At 40.8% G+C, this 16,792-nt stretch overlaps 1 protein-coding gene across 8 annotated transcripts in view; it reads right to left on the reverse strand.

Moving 5' to 3' along the window:
- Nucleotides 1-16,792, reverse strand: part of CTNND2 (catenin delta 2) — a 665,464-nt gene that overhangs the window by 79,810 nt on the left and 568,862 nt on the right. For all 8 annotated transcript variants that reach the window (XM_049823921.1, XM_049823920.1, XM_049823918.1 and 5 more), the window contains one exon: nt 12,576-12,749. In XM_049823921.1, the coding sequence (XP_049679878.1) occupies nt 12,576-12,749 (174 nt within the window). The remainder of the gene's footprint in view (nt 1-12,575; nt 12,750-16,792) is intronic.

A 16,792-nucleotide genomic window follows, 5' to 3' on the forward strand; every position in this document is an offset into this window, starting at 1 on the left:
TGGGAGAGCGTGAAGAAGAAAGTGAGAAACCCACTACAGAAAGCAAGGCATCTGAGTTTCTAACAGAAACATGTGGATTTAAACTCAAAAGACAGGAAATAATTGCATTTATGGTGCTAGGCAACCACTTGATTTGGAAGTCTGCACTGATTTTTTATGGTGGCAGAGAAATTAAATGATGAATTGGCTTTACTCCTAGCACACCTGGTTACACCTTTACAGCCCAAGCCTGCAGGCCACTTGCTTTGCATCAGCATTTCCTATGCAACATCTAATGATGCTTATTCACTGCTAAAACAACAAAATTTATATTACAAAACACGTTCAAGAGGTTTCTTTGTTATTAGTATAAGAACTACATGGTCTAAACCCATGAAAATGCTGTTGTAATTTCTCTTGTGATTGTCAACTTGTTCAGAACGAAAAATGAGGACAACGATACGTCTGTTTTTGGTACCTGTAGTGGTCCCAACCGGGAGACTAATGCACATGGAGGAGTTAGAGATTCACGGTAAGAGCTGACCCGAGGGAGGCGCAGGCCTGTGCTGTGCCGTCCTGCGTGCACCACATGGCTGTGGGATAAACCCCGTGGCTGATCGTATCAGAGAAGCCTGTTGGCATCTCCCACTTGGCAGCTGGTCACGCCACCACTGGCGTGCCCTTGTCTTTATCTCAAAGTGAAGCAGCATGTTATCAGTATTGTTTGACAGTAGAAATGATGAATAGAGTTGTTTAAGAACATCCTCTAAGAGCTCTAAAGACTATCATGCCAGTGAACCTCTCCATGGATGGATCTGTGCAGCGTGCCGTGACTAGGAGGTCCATCCGATGCTGCACAACTTGGGGTTCCCAGCACCTGAAGGGATGAAAGACTAACTATGCTATCCTCTTTTTCATTCCATTGTTGGGTCCAGGAGTTGGAAAAAAATGTAAACAAGACCAGAACTGTGACCTTGTAGTTTTAAAATCTACGGGTATTGCCAAATTTGAGATGTTTGCACACCTGCAGGAGGCGCAGGTCTTCTCAGCTCAGCCCGCTTCAAAACAAGCCATCTGCTAGGCATATATTCCTCCCCACATCCTGACCTCCTCTCTGGAATTTTCATAAAGTTCACATTCATGTTCATGCCCCTTGTACTGATAGTTGAAAGGAATTTATTGAAGCAGAGCTTCTCCCTCCTTTTAGTGCTATGGCATGGATGCTTATCCTGCCATCGTACCTGGAAGGTGAAGACAAAATTCTGGAAGCCTTTAGCCTTTGAAATATTGCAAATATTTCAGAAACTAGGATGATAAGGCTTAGGATTTTCAGATCATGATGACCCTTCTCTTTTGACAAACCTTCCTTAGTTAGATCACACCTTAAAGAACAGTTACATCGCAATAGTGTTCCTCCATAAACAGAAAGAGTAAAAACAAATTCCAGGAAATAGAGCATTAGAAAAAGGTAAGCATGCTCACTGTCAGCAGACTATGCTTAACCTTGGCATACGGCCTCTACTTACCACAGCTGAAGTGCTCACTTTAAATGCTAGCGTCTGTTTATACCATAGACAGGTGCCCTGAATAGCAAAAGCCAGAATGTATTTTATGATAAGAAAAGTAAATACGGAGACAGACAAGGGCTGCAGTGTTGCACTATCTGGAGTACAAATTCATTTCAGGTGATGTCATTCAGGAGAAATTGGGAAAAAGGAAAAGAAACCAGCATTTAAAGAATATTATTTTATTATTTCTCCTCTGTAGCAACTATGCATAACAAAAGCCAGCTGGCTGGACTTTGCTGTAGATAAAAGTGATAATGGTTACGATAAGCTTTCAAGTCAGGTAAATGGGACACGAGGTTCTTGGCATCACTGAGCACAGTAATGTAATACGTCTAAAACGTAAACGTGCCATCATTTTCTGCAGCGAAGCAAATAGCTCTTAGGTGAGGGAAGTGGTAGCGGCATTCTTGATTGATCTTATTCTGTGCTTTCTGCCCCAGTGTCTTCTCTAGAACCAGTGCATCAGATAATCATCAGAAAAAAACTAAAACACATCTTAAGGATCAGTGAGTTTAACAGAAAGTATCTGCTGAAAAATAATTTCTTTCCTATACCTCGATTTTAATAGGGTATTAAATATAAGGGATGCTATGAAGACACCAAATTAATCTTTCTAAGCTTCCTGTTTTAATAAACACATATTTACCTGCCACTTAAACACACTCTCACCCGCAGCCGGGAGTACCCAAAGCAATAGCTCTTTGCGCTGAAAAACTCCCGTCGCTGGATTTTCTACCCCTCTCCCAGGGGAGGCCTCCGCCGTGCCTGCTGTGATCACAAGGTGACTGCCGGAGTGAGAGTTCGTGGTAGCAGTGAGACTATTCTGAGAAAGGAGTGAGCCTGCCTGGCTGAGTAAGAGTTCAAGCTAGCAGACAGTGTAGGGAAAGGTGCTGTCGTTCATTGCGAAAGGACATCACGGATGTAGCACCTCCAGTACGGATTACATGGGGAATCACTCGGGGTGTTTGTTGCTTTAAAAAAACGTATGTGTGTCTATTCAATACCAGAGAGAATCTAAAATGATCTTACAGATTATTCACTCTATTATAAAAACTTCCATACAAAACCCCTCAGTAAACAGTTTTCCTTTGATTTTTTTTTAGTCAGCTAGCAAGGGAAAACACAAGCACTTGTTTTATGAAACCCAGGCTTACAATGGACTTCTTGGGTTGTAGATTTTTCATCATCCATTCCAAAACAAAAGTTTAAAAGAAACAAATTAAGAAAGTTTTTTTAACTCTAGGGAGACTAGAAGACATTGTAGGAGAAACACTGAAATAACTTAGTATGAAAAAAAGAGAAAATATAAACCTCCTTACTGAAAAAATGACATGCAAGCCTTCAGCATCTGTAATGAAACAATTAATTTGATCACAATAGTAAAAAATACAGCTCCAAAGTTTTCATAAGGGAAAATTCCAGATATAATGTCTCACAGATGCACATATGCACACACATACATAAACCAATGGGAGAAAGAGAGGAAAGTATGTACGAAACCTCTCCTCTCCCCTGCGCATTCCTCTCCCCCCCGGGTCTCTTTTTCCAGAGGATGTCATCCGCTTGGGGAGAAGTTCACAGACTCCTCAATGTGTGATTTGCTATCATTTCATCTGCGTTTTCAAGTCATGCACCTTAGGCAGAAAGACAGAAATGTCTATTAATTGTTTCAACAGTCTCTGGAGAACTTCCCATGTGGAAAGTGGTAAGAACTGTCTGTATCTCTTTCCTTAAGCTGCCAATTAGGACAAGTCTCTGCAAGCAATCACGTTGCGCTGTGCGGATTTCAGGAACGCTCAAATTGAGATGCCTCAAAACAGCTATTTTATTCTCACAGAGAATGGAAAAATTGATTTGCTCTTGCGTATACTGATGAACCTTTTGTTTGCCTAAAGCTGTCGTGAAATGCACCCGCGTTTCCACATTGCAGGTCAATTGCTAATATGAGCTCAGTGAAGTACAAAAGAGAAGAGATGAAAATCATAAAAAAGAAGAGACAAAGGGTTTGTTGCCTTTCCGTAGGTAAATGAGGCATTCTGCCAATATACTTAATCATCCTGTTATTCCACAAATCAGTGGCAGTGTCAACGATCAAATAGCTGTTCAGTTTGTAAAGAGAAAGGGCTCCTATGGGAACAGCAAACACTTTAGAGGGAACAAGGAGCCAAAAAATAAAATAAAATCATTATTGTTGCATCAGATTGTGGCTAAATTATCAGGGACAAGCACAGGAGCCACAATCTGTGCATGAATACTCTTAACAGGTAACTGAATTCAGGGGGCATAACTACTATACATCACTTTGAAGGTACCTCGTGCATCTCTATGTCCACTCTCATTAGTAGTTCCCTTTTTATTTTTGTCATAGTAATTAAGTAGAAAAAGACAGTAAACCGGAGAATTATTTTTTAGTTTGTCACAGTTATTATAAAGGACCCTTTCCAGAGCTGAACGCCTCTAGGGGTTAAGATTACATTAGGCTGAAACTCAACAGAGCAGTAATTAATCTAGATAAGACTTACTTATTTTTTTCAAAAAAAATTAAAAAGCATGTAGGCAGTTAACTCCTTTTAGTGTTTCATATGGTTTTCTTTATTCTCCTACGAATCACCACCACAGGAGACCAAACCAAAAAATGAAGCAACTTCCAGCACAAAATGAAAATGAAAAAACCCCATCAAAATAAACCCACAACCCCCCCGCCAAGGAATACCAACTATTGTATATGCTTGATATTTTGAATGCATTCATTTTCCTGCCACTGACATCAATGTTACCGGAGTACCTTGAGAATATTTCACCATCACATACTTCAGTTTTGACCAGAATTTGCATTGCTTTGGTACAGTTCAACAATGTGACTCAAAGACTATTGAGATACCAAACATTAAAGGGAATTTCTGAGGCATAAACTGCAAAATGAAAGCCAAACCAGGGCAGCAAGCATGACAAAGTAAACTAAATTACCAACAGAACGAGGAAGATTAGAGAGACTCAGAATTTGCTAGGAGGGGCTTAGAAAGGGGCTGTCTGCTAACAGTGGAACAATAGACCATGGAAGAGAACTGCATGTTGAATAATCAAAGATCAGTGAGTAATCAAAGATCAGTATTCCTCTTTGTCTGATCATACTTAATGTAATACATGCATCAGGAAAAAAAATAAATAATATTTTTACATATTTACATTCCAATTAGAAAATTACAGATCTACTTTACTCAAATAACTCTACTGGGATCCCTGAGAAGTCACACCACCTGACAGAGAGCAAGGCTCTGAAATTGTGATTATCTTTTTGCTATTTCTGAAGAGAGCAAGCACTTCCCAGCGACTTTCTGCTCCCTGACTGCAGTGTTCTGTTCTCAGAAATGATCCCATCTGGTAGGCCACCAGCAAGTTCTCTACATCTTTGCACTGGGACAAGAGAAAAGTATTAACTGGTTGCTGTCCTCTTGCTCCGTGACCTTAGTCAAGTTTAAAGAGAAAGGAAAAAATCTGGTAGGTAAAGGTATACAGTTAAATAAATAAATTAGAGAAAATGAAAATGGTGTTAACAGAAGAGATCTTAAATGTTTGAGAAAGGTAAAGTTTGGAAGGAACCGCCCTCGCACGTCATCATTCTTGGTTCTGCAGTACAACTACGTACTGTGTATTCAAAATGATCTGAGAGCCATTACAATGACTTTTCCAAACACTGTACCTAATATCATTAAAAAAGAAAGGCTTTGAGACAAAAGTGACACATCTCATGGGACGCAAACTGACTGAATGTAGTAAGGGGTTACTTTGAGCATGAATTGACCATGAGCTACTGTGGTCCTGCTCCACAAACTAACGTCCATGCTGATCTCCTCATGAAGTCTGTGATAGGGGTGTTTGCAGCAGCAGGTCTTGCTTCTCGAATATTGTCCTGTCCCTTGAATCTTGTCTTCCTTCCTATAGAGCCAAGGCATTTCCCTGTATTAATTGATACTGCCTCATCTATGGGGGAGGATTCCACCCAGGTAAGAATTCCTGACAGAATAAAGCATTGGTTATTTAAAAAGTTTGCCTTTGTTGACTATATGATGTGTTATAAGCCGCCTTCTCCCTCCTATCACATAAGGATTCATAATATTAGTATTTTGGAGAAAATGAATGCAAGCCTTTTCACTGTAATCCAAAAAACTTTCTTCTGGAATAGCCTGATGAAACTCCAAAGGGTTAATATGCAAATAACTAGAGTCATCAGAAAAGTCTGGCAAGGAACCCACAATATGTCCTTGCCTGATAAGAGGAAGATTGATAACCCAGATGTCTGCTATTTTAGACAATAATTACTCATTATCTGCAAGTGTCTGGATGGTAAGGAGCTTGAAACTCTTTTCATACTACTCTTTGAAGTAGCTGCGCTGACCTTGTGACTGAATCAGTCCCTTTTATGTTTTCAGTTTCCTTATCTAATAATTTACTTAATGGAGCTCTTGCTCCCATAAGAGTCAGATTTCTCTAGGACAGAATTAAGAAAATAAATGTAGTTGCTTGCCTAAGGAACAAAGACTGAGATTGCATCTAGCTATCTCAAGAGATCAGGCCAATGACCCATAAACCCCATTCACATGGGTATTATACCTGTTGGGGATCAAAGGCAGGGACATTCAGTTGTCTGACCAAAGAGCTTTATCATTCCCTGCTGAGTATGATCAAACATGGAAGTGAAAGGAAAGGAGGTACAAAGAACTAGCTAAGGAATCCTATGGCCTCACACGACTGCAAGACTGAAATAGAGCAGCACTTGTTTCTGATGTTAAGGACCCCAAGGAGAAGTAAGAAGGGGGGTCAGCAGAACTGCCCCCTTGGACTCCTGGAGGGCAGGCTGGCCAGTTTGGGAGACCCATTGACAGAGTCCCCTGGGAGGCAGTCCTGAAGGGCAAAGGAGTCCAGGAAGGCTGGACATTCTTCGAAAAGGAAATCATAAAGGCGCAGGAACAGGCCGTCCCCATGAGCCAAAAGACGAGCTGGTGGGGAAGATGACTGGCCTGACTGAGCAGAGAGCTTTCAGGAAAAAAAAGTTTCAGAGAACTCAGGAAAAAAAAAAGAGTTTATGACCTTTGGAGGAAGGGGCAGGCAACTCAGAGGCAGATGACACCAAGTTGGGTGGGAGTGTTGATCTGCTTGAGAGTAGGAAGGTTCTACAGAAGGGTCTGGAAAGATGGGCCGAGGCCAGTTGTATGAGGGTCAACAAGGCTCAGTGCCGGCTCCTGCACCTGGGTCACAGCAACCCCATGAAGAGCTACAGGCTTGGGGAAGAGCAGCTGGAAAGCTGCCCAGTGGAAAAGGACCTGGGGGTGCTGGTTGACAACCAGTTGAATATGGGCCGGCAGGGTGCCCAGGTGGCCAAGAAGGCCAACGGCATCCTGGCCTGTGTCAGGAACAGCGTGGCCAGCAGGAGCAGGGCAGCGATCGTCCCTCTGTACTCGGCACTGGTGAGGTGACACCTCGAGTACCGTGTTCGGTTTTGGGCCCCTCACTGCAGGAAAGACATGGAGGGGCTGGAGCGTGTCTGGAGAAGGGCGACGAAGCTGGTGAAGGGTCCGGAGCACAAGTCTGATGAGGAGCGGCTGAGGGAGCTGGGGTTGTTCAGCCTGGAGAAAAGGAGGCTGAGGGGAGACCTGATCGCTCTCTGCAACTGCCTGAAGGGGGGCTGGAGCGAGGTGGGTGTTGGTCTCTTAATCGAGTAACTAGCAATGGGACAAGAAGAAATGGCCTCAGGTTGCACCAGGGGAAGTTTAGGTTGCATATTAGGAAAAAATTTCTTCAGCAAAAGGGTTGTCGAGCATTGGAACAGGCTGCCCAGGGAAGTGGTTGAGTCACCATCCTTGGAGGGACTTAAAAGACATTCGGACGTGATGCTTAGGGACATGGTTTAGTGGCGGATTTGGCAGTGCTGGACCCGATGATCTTAAAGGTCTCTTCCAACCTAAACAATTCCATTATTCTATGAACAGACACTCAGGAAAACAAAGCTGGTCATACTGTCATTAAAGCAGATGAAGAAAATTTGTAAAGCCTGCAAAGTAACTGGGACAGAAGCCTGGGCACTAAGGGACTAACCAAGGCCCAGAGGAGGTGTGCTACCTGTTCTGATGTAAGCCATTACATGGCCAACAGAAACATAGCAGGTCTTGGTTTCTGTTTTCAAAAGGTATGTATTACCTATATATGTTATGATAATATTTTAGAAACAAACCAGGATCATGTGAATGAAGAAATGATTTTTAAGGGTTTGACAAAACTAAGGAAATCCTACTTGTGGTGACATCTCTGTGTTTTTAACTGCATATAATAGAAAAGATAATATTGTAGGACCAGAGGCAATGGGAACAAACTGAAACACAGGAGGTTTGCACCAGGAAATGCTTTTTCACTGTGAGGGTGACTGAGCACTTGCACAGGTTGCCCAGAGCGGTTGTGAAGTCTCCAGCCTTGGAGACAGTCAAAAAACTGTCTAGACAAGGTCCGAGGCAACCAGCTCTAGGTGACCCTGCTTGAGGACAGGGCTGGACCAGACGACCTCCCGAGGTCCCTGCCAGCCTCACCTGTTCTGTGATTCTATGAGTTCACAGCAGCAGGTATTGCAGAAATGTCTCTTGCAGATAAACTGACATCAGCCTAAATTTAGCTGTCAGATACATATAGACAGACGTAGTAATATCCTAGTGTCTCCTTTCTTCCTGAGAGGGAGATTTTGTTCAGAAGGGACATAACCTTGGATTCTTGACATCGTTAACTCTAGGACATTTTGCATATAACTTTTTACATGCTCAGTCGATTTAATGTATTAATAGCCTATTGACCAAGGTGAAAACTAAAAAGAACTTTCCACTTTTATTCCCACCATCTAAGGAAAAATACTGATGCCAGACTACATATAAAAAGATCTATGGAGATTTCCTTTTACGGGATGAGTCTTGTAATTTTATACCTTGTAATTTTTTTAATCCAAGGTATTAAAATAAATAATGATATGAGGTTGCAGAAAGGACTTCAGGTTTGAAGTGCTACAGTGAGAGAAATTTCTTAATAAGCAGGCAGCTGAGTGAGTCAGCAAACCTCCTATTTTTATTTGTGTGTTTTTGCACAAACTTGGTTAAACCCAATTTAAGTGGCAAAGAAAACTAACAGAGCTCCCAATGAAAGTCGATACCTAATGGGAAGTAAGGAGTCTCCACTGCTTCCAAAGGTGCGTCTCAAGCCTCACTCGCTCAGGGAAAACTCCAGCTAAGCTTGATGAAGAATGTATTTGCCTAGATTTTTAATTCATATTACTAAGCAGCTTTAAAATACAAGTTCATATTAAGTATAATCAGAAAAAGTCTACTTTTGGAAAAAAAAAATAAATCTCGGAGTGGTGATGAAAGAAAGCAAACCCAAAAGCAATGGCTGCCCTTTTTATGCGTTGCTCCTTCTACCTGTAGGAAGTTTAGGATACAGTGAAATTACCCCGGTTATGATTTGATGGGAGAAAATATCTTGGGAAGCAATGACTCCCCTCAAACAGAAACCCACCCAGCCCCAAGGAGCAGCTGACTTCTGCAGAAGCGGGTAGGTGTCCGCACGTACAGCACTGACAACCTGACCGACCGTAGGTTGGACGTGTCCTCCCTTGGAGTGCCCACTGCTCATGGCCATCGCGCCCATCCGGAGGGGGACGCGCAGTGACCAACTGCTAGTACCACACACCGCTGCGCAAAGCAGCAGTCAGACCTAAAAAGTGGTACCCTGGCAGCGATGTGGAAAACTAATTTGTCAAATCCCCCCCAAAGGCTCACATTATTTGGCTGTCTCCATATATATTATTCCAGAAGGGCCATTCGTGTTTTTCATAGGTGCATCAAGTAAGCACATGAATAAAAAAAGAGAGATCTGTGAGGATACGCGTGTACTTTTCCATGAAAGAAATGGGTTTGGTTCCTTCAGATTCCAATACCGATGTCTTCCCTATATAATGACATCTTGGTGCAGAAGAGCAAGATGAACGAATTTCCACATTCACTTGAAACAGCCTCTTCCAAAATGAGTTCTGCTTTTTGTATAAGCTGTCGATCTCTTCTTCAGAATATACATCAAAGTCAAGATACACAGAGGTGATATATCCCAGGTTAAATTCTCACATTGAAAATATCCTTCCTCACACCTCAGATCAGTACCCTGCTTTAATGGTAAACTTTCATTTGGACCTGTTAACGTATTTGTCACCAATATGCTCCTTTTTTGATTTGTTATAAATTGTCTTGGTTCTAACAATAATTGCACAGACAAAATATTGTCCTAGCCATTGTAAAAAAAAACGAGCTGACTTTGCAGATGGGTAATATATGGCAAGACTTTGGTCCAAAGCTTGACATAGAAAAATTATATGCAAATATATGTGTGTCACACTTTTTTCTTTTTTGTTAGTTTTTGGCTTTAGAAGGAATTCCTGCAACTGAAACAGTGCTAAAAATGTCCTACAGATTAAGATTTATTATGTGCATGTGTTGATTTTATGTGTGTGTATCAATGAGAAACTATTTTCCTTGAAATAATGAAAACTTTCAGCCTCTCTCAGCTATTAATCCTTAAAGCTACGTACTGCTGCTTTCTTTTTGTGTTTGAAATTTTCGAAAGCAGTCTAGGGGATTTAGAGACATATCATCTGTTAATTCTAGTGGCAGACATTTATCTAAATCCCCTACACAATTTTTTATTTTTTAAAAATTATTCGAGCTTCCTATTATCTGCTCACTTTCCCTTCATAACGGCATTGGCTAAGCTCTGCCTGTGGTAAAAGCGTTACCTCTGGGTCACCGAAGATGATTAGACAGCTTTATACCAGAGGAACCAAAAGGGTGAAACAGCTAGGAAAGAATTATGCAAGTGTATCAACTGCACCGTATTTTTTTCCAGAAGAGACTGTATCTTCGGAAGTGTGGGAGCATGCCTGGTGCAGTGGCTGCCTCATATATTCTGGGATTCTTCTGGCATTAAAATAATGCTAATTGGAAAAACCCCACAATTGCCATTGCTACTAATATTAATAGCAACGTTATTTATTTTCATGCAGTTTGCTCTTTTTCTCTCTTTCAGCCCATCACAAAGTTCTTCTTGAAAGATTTCAAGTTAAAAAAAAAATAAAAATCTTTTCCATTCTTTATACAATTACAATTTCTTGGAGGAACTAAAAAAATGAAAATCTCCCTTTGGAATAACCTCTTCCTTTAAGTGTTTTCTATCTTTTATTTCAGTCATTTTCTATCCAGAAGACTGCAGCAGTGGAAAAGAGAGGTCAAAAGGTGGAAACATCAATGCTTATGTAATCCCCAAAGAGGATTATTCCCCTCACAAAAATGGCTAGTATGACATGTGAAATTAAGGATATTCATTCTGTGTCTGCACATCACTTGTAATGGAATTGGTGAATCTTTAGAAAAATAGAGCAACATGAGAACAACTGAGGTTTTCCCATGGTATCAGTGCAGATAGTATTAAAGTTCAAATCAGTTTTTCTAACCTGGCACCTGCCAAAGAGCTCTGTGGAGCTTTCCTTCCTCTCCCTGTACACTTCTGCCAACTAAAGGATGACAGGTATACAATTTATTAGAAATGGGAGAAGGGGCACCATTTGGATTTTAGCACTCCTATTAGTCCCGGCAAATATGTATGCATTGTTTCTCATTTGGACCAGGACTACACCCATTCCCAGACGGATAAAACACATTTATCCTGTTTCTGCCAGGATTACACAATCTGATGTGGTCTACAATACGAGAATAATAAAAGTGTAATGATTTTCAGGTGCAGTGGATACATAGCATTTCGTAGGACAAAAATCACTGGACAGATAATTTGTTACTCATTTCATGTCACTGAAAGCAATAGTCAAAGGCATTTTATAAGTTTGGTGGAACACAGTGCTCAAAAAAAAAATAAAAATCACACGCCGCTGAAGATCTACTGAATGTGCCAAATCTACTTCCAATAAAACTTTATGGGGAAAAAAAGCAATTTATTAGAGTCAGGACTAACATTTCAAAATGAATGCCTAATTAAAATGGTATTTACATATCGCATACTAATGCTCAGCTGCTTAAAATCAAACAGGATACCTTCTGAGACATAACTTTGATAACTGCGTTTCCCCATACGTGTGTGTTTTCATAGTAAATGAGAAAAATTCCCACTGAGAGTTAACTTAAATTCAATGTATTATATTTATACAATTCACCCAATCAAACCAGTTTACCATCAGGAAAGCAATGAAAGAATTGCCCTAAAAAGAAAACCTGGCTCAACTGTTATCTTGAATTTTACTGATTTGTTCCAAATTTAGAGTATTTTCAAAACCTAATAAATGAGTTCTTAAATTTTTTTCTCAATTCACTGCAAATAATACATGAGAGAAAAATGGATCTTTTGAATATAACTGAAAAGTGGGATTAGCTGGAATGAAGTGCCTTGATTGAGCATTTCCTTGCTCATTGTACATATTTAATCATATTGTCCATGCATTTTAATAATGTCTCATATTTTAAAAAAAGTAGATGGTAAGATTACTTGTGCTGGTGTCACATCATTTATATTTTGCTCTCCTCTTGCCTGGTTTCTCTTAAGAGAGAGAATGTCAACCAGTTTCTGCAGTGACAAAACAATACCGTTTCATTTGATTGTCACTGGTGATATTTTTGGCTCATTTTTCATGGCTCTGTCACCCAGATTCATAAAGAAGTTGCTGCTCCTCATTTGGATATTGGTTTTCAGCGGCAATTTTTCATACTTGACCAATATGATTTTCACTGCTGTCTGCTGACTTCTGTTATGACACGACTATCTCTATCAATTCAGAGGACTTAAAATACTATCTCAAATTTGACTGCAGATAGTTCTGTGAAAACGGAAGGTTACTCCACTACCAGGAGCATTCAGATACATATTTATCGCCAATTTGCTGTTATCTGTAGGGTTTTTTCTGAATTGAAAAAGAAATATGTATCAGGTTAACAATCCTACCTTCCAACTCCCAGCAGCCAAGTTCTGCAGTGCCCCTGCTGCCCCCTCCAGCGTGTCTGGATTTGAGCACTCAGAAAGAAGTGTGAGGTAGGGTTTGACTATTGAAGGGTGCCACAGCATCTGGATTCCTTTGGGTGGTTCTGCACAGTCTGGGAGAGGTCCTACGCCATCCCACTGTTGGAAAGTAGAAATCAGATTGTCAGCAAGGAACGGCAAAATAGTCGAGAATTGCCTCAGTTGAGGCTGTAACCTCTCTGTGTGCGTGCGTGAAGGCATCTGCCTGCAAGCAGCCGTTCTCAACTTCAGCATATCATGTGGTTCTTCGTAGAGAACCCAAATTTCCTACTCAACACTCCTTACAGAAGAGCTATAGCATTGGCAGAAATCACAGTGTTTTAGCTAGCTGACATAACAAAACCACTTTTCACTGCATGTATTTTTTTGGGTGGGAACGCAAGCCCAATGAACGTCAACGTATCTTAAGAGGCAAATCTAGAACTTGCATGGGAAGAAGAGATTTTCCTTTTCCACGTCCTGCTCAGTTCTACGCATCCTCTCTCTTCTCCCGAGGGAAAAACCAACACAAACCACTACTGTGGAAAACTAAATCATTCAAGGCCATGAGTCCTCCATCCCCTGACAGACCCAAGCGAGACAAGCCTTCCTCAACTGCGTAACCTCTTCCGGCTTCTCACCGCGTGAGTGCCGGAGGCATTCGACCATACAGCCAGCCAGCCGTATGGCCTGAGGTTCCGATGTAGTCAGCAGAACCTCTCACAAAACAGACGTTCCATCTCATCACATAGTTTTGCCATGAAAATAGTCTGATATCCAAAATGGGCAACATTAAAACCTGGACACCAAGCAGGTTATTGCACGAACCCCACTCTTACCAGAAAGAGAAACTTTATTGCAGGAGAACAGTGACTCACTTCTCCAGTGGAATGCACAATACTTGCGCCTAAGCATGAAACATCTTAAAAGGAGGAAATTGAAGGACTTTTTTTTTTTTTCTTTTTTAAACAAAGGTAAGGTGTGGAATGGACTTTTAATGAAATTTTAAATGTGATTTCTATCTGTATATGTAAAGTATATTTTGCTTTGCTTTGTACAGGTTATGGGATTTCGAAAATTCATAGCCTTAATACCACTGTTAGGAACAAGCCTTGACTTTTTAATAATTTATTTTCTAACACCTCTGACATGTCCAGATTGTACGATACAATACAAAATAAACCTTTTAATGCCTTGGGTTAGAGCTCACTGTGATTATGTAGATAAAAAACGTGTATCATAACATTAAACATCTACTAGACATACAAAGACAGCACAAGCCAAATTAATTCCTTGTTTAGACCTGCAACAGTTAATTTAATTAGTTATGAGTCAAACAACACAACAATACTTGTACTGGGAAAGACGTAGAATCTTTCATTTTGAGGAAGTATCAATGATAATTTTGTTTAAGCTAACTTTAAAAATCTACATCTAGTTTAAGGGACAATCAATCAAGTCTTATCTAATAACAACCAACATAACTTAATTTTAACAAGGTCTTACTAGATTACTGCCATTGAGAATGAAAACCACTATTTTTTTCTAAATTAAAGCAGAACAAACACCAAAGCAGAAAGCTAGTGTGTCCATTTAATACGCAGGAGCAGAAAACCAGAAAGCTGCTCAGTTATGAAACTCACTGCACTGGACAAAAGTTACCATAGTTTAAAAGAACTGGCACAGCAATACTCTGTGGTGGTTGAGAAACTACAGGAAAATTGTCTTCTGGAGAAACAATCCCTTTAAATGACACTATTATAGGGCTGTGCCTTTGAATGTTTTAATACATTTCTGCCTTTAAACCAATAGGATGATTTCACTGCATGTGACTATTCTCCTCTTTTCTCCATATAAATCACCATCCTTGCCAGAAATGACTTCTCGTCAGCTCATAAAAAATACATTAAAACCTGCTTCTTATTTTAACTCTTGGAATTCAATCATTTGCGCTGTCAGAATTTCTTGGAAAACAAATGAGAAACATATCTTACAGGTCAAACCTGACCTCACACCAGATTTAGACTTTGTACCTTAGTAAGTCCACTAATGAATGACTTGGGATATCCAAGGGCACACATTCAGGTCTTCATCCATCTCATTGCAATCCATTGCATGAATTATGGACGCGTTATGCAACTGAGCAGTGTTTGCACAGGGCATTTACTATATTATTTCAGGGGGAAAAAGTACATATAATGTACCAAATGTATCAGATCTTTTGTGCATACGTGGGGATGTAACCTTTTTTTAAACTTGGGTATTTACACTCTTATAATCCCAAGGACTGCTGAAAATCAGCTGATACTGATAGAGCTGTAAATATGTTCATGCTGTGCTGGTATATATAAAACACTGGAAATTATACTTGCAGATAAATTAATATTTAATGTGGTTTTGCCATTCTGCCCAGTAATGAGAAAACATTTAAAAAAAAAAAAAGTGAGACAGATTACTCTATTTCCCTGCCCTTCTTGTGACTCACTTTTAGCACAACTGCATTAATTTATCACCGACTGCGGAGGAATACCTTTTTCTCAAGACACCGTGATGCCTCACAGTCCCTGTGAGGGTGACGGAAGTCTTTGGTACCGCATGTGCACGTGCAGTGATGATGGAGTAAATCCAGCGAGACCGGGTAACGCCCCGCGCCGTTCTTCAGGCGCGGCGTGCGTGCCCTGAGCAGCCCGCCTGGGGACGGCGTCGCTGCCCACCACGTGGAATATACGCGTTAAACCACGACAGGCAGCCTCTTCGCGGTCGTGCGATAACGGGTGACAGCACCGCAGCCGCCTTCTTGGAGGTAGAGAGGGCACAACCAACTGCGACCCGTCACGTACCCCCTGTCTCCGTGTCGGCTCCTCTCTGCTCCTGCATGTGTGGACTTGGCTAACTCGTCACTGAAGGGGTTAATGGCTTCTGGCATCTTCCGTGTAGCCGAGACCAGCGCCTGCAGCCGAACAGCCCGACTGTTGCAGGGCGTGCAGGACTGACATGGGTCAGGAAAGAAGCTATTGCAAAGGAGGTTTACCTGGTCTTCACCCATTTATTTCGTATTTCATAAATAGAAGCATCAATTGACTCAGTGAAAAAAATATTACGAAACGGTACTACAGTCCGTTTTCTCAAATGGTGGCTAAGGCATGGCAGAAGTTGCTTTGTAGTTCACATTGCTCAATATTAATGAACGGAGGCAGCGTGCTAAACAACTCTACCCAGTGAATTACTGGAACAGTTACTGTATTGTTGCAGACCATCCGGAATGATCAGTAAGGTCTATTTGAGGTAGGCTGTGGATGTAATTACTCTTCCTAGCTTAAGCTAAGGAAGAAAAAAAGTCATAAACAAATATTCCTTCCAGGCTTCCCTCCTTCAGCCGAAATTACCCACATATATTGTGGTAGAAGCTGACAAACTGTTTGTTATGTGGGTGAGATACAAATCTCTCATTTCCTGAAACTGGTGCAAAGAAAAGATGAAAATCAAGAAGAATAAAAAGTCAAATATAAAGATCTTCAAGAACAACAGACTTCTGAGAGTAAGAGTACTCTAATAAAGATTCCAAAGTTTTCACATTACTATGGAACTTCGAGAGGAGAAAAACATCGCTCATCAAGATGCTCCTCCATGCCGCACAACAGATTATCTACCACCTTCTTTCTCATTTTAATAAAAGCAAATCATGTTTATAGTGTAATTGTACTGAATACCAGGGAAGGCTTCAACTCAGTAAGAGAAGTGCACTCTCTGGATTTTGGGGTTTTTGTACTAACAACCTCAAGTTGGCAGGGTTTGTCTTTAAGGAGTATCACACGACAAGACGCTTTCCTCTGATAACAAAACAACAGTGTTTTATTTTCATTTTAAAAATATGAGTACTTTTCCCCAGCCTGTGCAAAATACCACTACTTAAAAAAGAAAGTCTAGGAAAAAACTCAAAAAAATCCCAGCAATGCCTAAAACCATCTTTGTCTTCAATGATCTAGGCATTTGAGATAGTCTGATAAGCTGTGGCTATGCTCTTTGTAGCAGCAGTGACAAAATTTATATCAGCAATTAAACAGTGCTCACCAAAAGCATTTTTGAAATGCCAAAGACTTTTAAACTACCAGGCCCCCTGAGAGGACGATGATTTCTCACCCTGCAGATCTTAGTGGCTGTGG

Source organism: Accipiter gentilis, chromosome 20 (genome assembly GCF_929443795.1).
Source record: "Accipiter gentilis chromosome 20, bAccGen1.1, whole genome shotgun sequence".
In the NCBI taxonomy this organism is placed as follows: Eukaryota; Metazoa; Chordata; class Aves; order Accipitriformes; family Accipitridae; genus Astur; species Astur gentilis.